Here is a 6,000-nt window from a genome sequence, read left to right as displayed (position 1 = left end):
AGATTGTCACACATGCAACCCTACATACACAAGTGTGTGTGTTTCCCTGCAGCACAATGATGTTCTTCTGTGGTAGTAAAGCCAAATGACGAACATGAAACCCCAGTCAGGAGCCAGCCCCTCCACACACACACACACACACACACACACACACACACACACACACACACACACACACACACACACACACACACACACACACACACACACACACACACACACACACACACACACACACACACACACACACACACTGCCCACCACACTCAGTGCCAACTCTGCCCTGGCACAGTCTGCCAGGGGATGTCCTACAGCTACATTGCCAACTCACACACCCTTTCATGTTCAACCGCGCCCCGATGGGGCTCACACGCGCACACACACACACACACACACACACACACACACACACACACACACACACACACACACACACTGGTAGAACAATATACACAAGCATACACAACTAAGAGAACACAAACACATATACACATGTCAAGCTCACATACAGAGAGTGTATACATAAACTCACACATATGCAAATATACTGAATTGAGCCGGCCTCTTCGACTTCGCATATAAAACAGCAGTGTGTAATTCACTGGGATATATAAATAAGCTTTGTAGTGTATAAACAGTTTTATAGACAAGCTTTGCACAACTTCTGACATCATTAGAGAGCTAGGCTAGGACCACACTGTCATGGGCTGATGTAGTGGATACACACACACCACACATGGTATCAAAACGAGGCATCAAAAAACAGTAGCTTTCTGTTTTCTACAATTCAGAAAAGTAAACATAAATCAATCACTGACAAAGAAAAAACAAACATAAGCTATTAACAATATTCCGCCATAGTGCCGGAGTTGACAACTCCAATACAAAATCAGATAATAACATATGTCACTGTATCGATTTGGTTAATGATATCAAATAGGCTTCAATCCATATCCCACTACCTTATGTAACTAAACGAGATCCAAACCAAAGGTGGGGCAATGGTTTGTCTGTGCCACATAGGGCAAAGGACAAATCATCAATCAATCAAAAAAAAGAATCAAATAATAGTAACAAGTAAAACAATTATTTAAAAAATTCAGATGACATCTACTGTAGATCTGTCATTTTAATATCAGTCAAAATCAACCAACGTGAAAATATGTCTAAAATGTGTCATAAAATGTCAATAATAACACAGAGTCCATCGCCATGGCATCAAAATATGCTATACAGAGCAAGCCATTCATACCAGGGTCCTTTAACCTTCTAATGTAATGGAAGTTAAACGACAGAACGATTCTCATTGTTTTGCTTATGCCATGGTGAGTTCAATGTGTATCTCCAGCCAAAGTGTATAGAAGACGTTTTCCGTGGCCGATCATCCACTCTCTCAACGTTACAACTGCTCTATTCGAGGTGCAATAAATGACCTTCCACACACCTCCTTCAACCCAATCCTTACAGAGGGGCCTAGGAAAGACAAGCAGAGAAACGCGCCTGCTAGACCAGCATAAGAGTATGTTTCCACACACCCTCCCAGCAAAACCAAATGACTCTTTGATGATCCCTGGTGTCGTGACAGACAGTGGCGTATGAAGTGGTGGGGGATTTAGACAGCGAGAGACGACGGGGTAATGGTAGGGAGATTCTGATGCTTTGTTCTCACACAGACACACACACTCACTCACTAGTTCAGCATGGCGTTTTGGCATCAGAGACTGCAGCTGGCTCGTATGCACACACACACACACACACACACACACACACACACACACACACACACACACACACACACACACACACACACACACACACACACACACACACACACACAGACACACACAGACAGACACGCCCACATGACACATGCACTCACACAATGTAATTGATTCCATACCGATTGGGTGCCCCCGATTTGCATTGACTTTTAACACTTTTGCAAAGATAGAGTGAAGTGGAGAGAGAGATAGATAGAAAGAGAGGCATAGAAATGGATAAGCAAAAGAGAGAACAAGGGAGAAAAAGCATCAAATATGATTAAAAATGATATAGAGAAAGTGTTTGAGAGAGAAAAAGAGTGGGAGAGAGAGAGCTCTGAAATTTAAGCAAAAAATAAAGGTGCATTTAATAAACACTAGCAGTGCTAGCGGTGCGGGCTAATCGCCTGATCTGCCACACCGCAACAGCAATCATGTCATAGCCCAGCTTTAGCTTAGCCGTAGCATGAACAGCACAACATATGCAGAGACTCCAGACCATATAGTGTACATTGGAATATACAGAGCCAGAGAAAGTCATAGGGACAGAGATATCTTCGTAACAACAAGGCTCAAGTGCTTTGTATACCATATTGTGATGGGGTTAGTGGAAGAATCATTTATTTCAGTGTTGCACAATCAATCATGCTTTTTTACAATGACATTACACATGGCACAATCAGTTGTAGTGCTGTGTTGGTACTCACAGAACACACAGTGTAGCATTAATTAATAGACTAAAGAGCGTAAGAGATCCCAACCTAATGTGGTTGTAGTAAAATCAAGGACAACAATCCATATGGAACACACACACACACTCCCCGACAGGTACTGCCTTCTGTCTTTTCAAACAGAGCTGTTTGATATGTAAATAAGGGTATTACACCACAAGAGCAATGCTCCATATTTTCCTAAGGTACATACCAATGACAAACTCCCCACTACCACACTTACCAATGCAATAATACACAGTAATAAATATTCATGGTGCAGATACAATACAAAAACAACTCTATAGCTGTAAAAATCTGTTACTGATATTGCATTGTGTAAAACAAAGAATTACAAAAATGACTGTTAAAAATTACAATAAAAATGGATTAATATAATAATAGTTATAAAAAAAATGTTTTATATAAAACATAAATAATTCACACCTAATGATTCCAAAACATAACATTAATTTATACTACCATTGACCCCATCAGACGTGTCTCACCCATTACATTATGATGTAAATAATAACCCAGTTGAGTGTGTGTGTGTGTGTGTGTGTGTGTGTGTGTGTGTGTGTGTGTGTGTGTGTGTGTGTGTGTGTGTGTGTGTGTGTGTGTGTGTGTGTGTGTGTGTGTGTGTGTGTGTGTGTGTGTGTGTGTGTGTGTGTGTTTAAATGGCTGTGATCATTTGTGCTGAAATTGCAGCAACATCTTATCTTAAAAACAAAACGGCTAAGCTGACACACACACACAAGAGTCGAGACACGACCCTGATTAGCATTGCCGATCCGTTAAGATTGAACTAAAGAAGACAATGAGCTAGGGAACCAGGTAAGACCGACACACGCGCACACACACACACTGCACACACACACACTCATACAAAAAACACACACACACACACAGTGTGGTTCACCTTACACTACATTTCTCAGCACAACGTACCACCGAAATGGGCCTGTCTGGAATCTATTCCATACCAAAATCCAGAAGCCAATCACGAAACCAATATTAAAGGATCAAAGGTCAGATCTAAATTATTGTTGATGAGGATGATCCAGGACAGACTCATTTCCTAAAACCTGGATATTTAGCCTGATGAGAAGAGATGGAATAAAACAGAGACACAGTCACTACCTTGCATTTCTATACAATACACACACTTGCACACTCAAACACAAACATATAAGACAGGCCAGATGAAAACTGTAAAATAATATCCCGAGGAACTGTAATGATGGCCACCTTGAAATCCACCCTTTACCTCTCTATATTCCCAAGCATTTCTGCCGTTGTTTACAAGCAGAGTGATTAACAGTGTTGTTTAGTTGCTCGCATCCATCCTACTAGTTCATCTTTTCCCAGGCCTTATTTAGTGCTGCCAGTCAACCACTGAAAGAGAACCCTAATTGAAATAGACAGAAAAACTACACTATAACAAATAATTAGTGGCGTTAAGATGCTTTAAATAAACGACTCTTCCTCGGCGAGCCATCATAACCGAGTGTACACTCCTCCGCTGTTATACTGCACAGAGTGAAAAAGAAAGAAAGACTAAGGGAGAAAGAGGAGGAGAGAGAGAGGTGGGAAAGAAATGGCAGAGAGAGTAAGAGAGAGTTAGAGAAATTAGAAGGAAACAAGAGAGTAAGAAAGGAAATAGAGAAATAGAGAAATAGAGAGGGTAAGAATATGCAAGCCTTTGTTTACTGGTGTAAGATGTGGTGGGGAGAGACCACAGTGAGATCGGGAGACATCTGCTAGAGCCACATGAGAGAACTACAGCAGCATTTCTCACAGAGCCCCCAGACACACACCGTGCAAGCGGCACACACCGATAGAGTTACACACACACTCCAGATGAGAGCCTCACAACAGGACACACAAACGGAAGCATACACACACACACACATGGAATGACACACACTATAAAGCTGTAGCCTATATGGGGAAACTGGAACACACATCCTGAATAGGCATGAACACATATCCCAGAGAAACCGTGGACACACACACACACAGACAAAAACACATACATCACAGAATTTGTGTATGCCCTCTTACAGGCATATACACACTGCACAACCGTGTAATTATATAAAACTCTCTAAACCACTCCCTCCAACACACAGTGTCACAAACACACACACACATTGACCCATGTGCCAAACCTTTGTTTCCCTGCATGGTGGGTGGGTTGAGTCCGCAGCATTGCCAGCCAGTGCACCCACCCTGTGCCCCAATTTAGGCCATTGCAAAATGGCCACTAAGTCAAGGTTACCAGTGTCACTTTGCCATTGGGCTATATTTGATTACCGTGGAAAACCAACCTTCCCCCCATCCTATCTCTGTCAAACTTAATGGATCTGAGGTCAACTGCTGTGCCAAGTTAACTGTTTCCCCTCTGCAGGCTGACACACAGACACACAAACACACACACACACACACACACACACACACACACACACATATTCACACACACCGCTAGAGATCAGTAGCACTATGACGCATATGTGTCTCTAATTAAGAACACCAGCCAGCAAGAACAAGGCGATCTGAGACAGGGAGGAGATAATAATCCATAAATCAAGTCATAATGTTTTTATTTTATCCTATTCTTTTGGGCTTCCCTGTGATGTTTCACAGTTGTGGTTAGCCGGAATAGACCCCGCCCCTAGCCTATCAGTCCTAGCCAATCAGATGGATCACTTAAACGAGGACCCAATCTGAGCCAATCATGGCAGTCGCATTCACACTGGGTCTCTTAGGACTGCAAATCCTACAGGGAGAGGGAACATTTCTGCCCAATATATGGCCTCTGCAGTACCCCGTGTATGCTTACACACACTACACAACACCCCCCGCCTCCCCAACATAAACACACAAGCCCACAAGGACTATACATATTCAAGCACGTCACTGCATGTAATAGTGGTTTGTGACACACTTCAAAACTTAAACATGCCCCCTTGCACGGCTACCCTTATGACGCACACATGTTTCTGCACGTTTACTCAAGTTCACCTACGCCAACAGAGATACTGTATATCAATTTGAAACACAGCTCCTATTGTTAATTTAACGACAACATGTTGTGGGGAACGGTGGTTACCTGGGATGTGTTCCTGCTTGGGGCAGATCCCTCTGGGCAACGAGAAGCGGTCGTCATCGGCCCCCGGCGTGGCTTGGACGCCCACCTCCACGGGGCGCGTGCGGAGTGAGGCCAGGAAGGGCGAGGGAGTGAGGGCCAGGCCTGGTGACGGGGAGGGGGGCTTGTCTAGGCCCCTGGCCAGACAGGGGGGTCCATGACATCTCTTCCTCTTGTGCTCAATGAAGAGCAAGATGTCCCCCAGGGGGAAGGTGGCCTGGCACTGACCACAGGTCAACAGGTCATGCTCCGTCTCCACGGCAACCCGCAGTGTGCCCGTGCCATTCTCTGAACGGTCCGAGCGTTGCGAGCAGCGTTCCGACGAGAGCTCCTCCGAGACGATGGCAGACAGGGGCTCGGCTGTAAGCAGGAACGAGGG

The 6,000-nt window shown here is 44.0% G+C and overlaps 1 protein-coding gene across 1 annotated transcript in view; it reads right to left on the bottom strand.

Moving 5' to 3' along the window:
- LOC129836004 (B-cell lymphoma/leukemia 11A-like) overlaps positions 1-6,000 on the bottom strand; it is a 46,830-nt gene that overhangs the window by 35,987 nt on the left and 4,843 nt on the right. The window contains exon 3 of the mRNA XM_055901718.1: positions 5,586-5,981. Within this exon, the coding sequence (XP_055757693.1) occupies positions 5,586-5,981 (396 nt within the window). The remainder of the gene's footprint in view (positions 1-5,585; positions 5,982-6,000) is intronic.

This window comes from Salvelinus fontinalis, chromosome 37 (genome assembly GCF_029448725.1).
Source record: "Salvelinus fontinalis isolate EN_2023a chromosome 37, ASM2944872v1, whole genome shotgun sequence".
Lineage (NCBI taxonomy): Eukaryota > Metazoa > Chordata > Actinopteri > Salmoniformes > Salmonidae > Salvelinus > Salvelinus fontinalis.
Note: the sequence above shows the minus strand (reverse complement) of the source record. Positions and strands in the feature narration are given on the sequence as shown.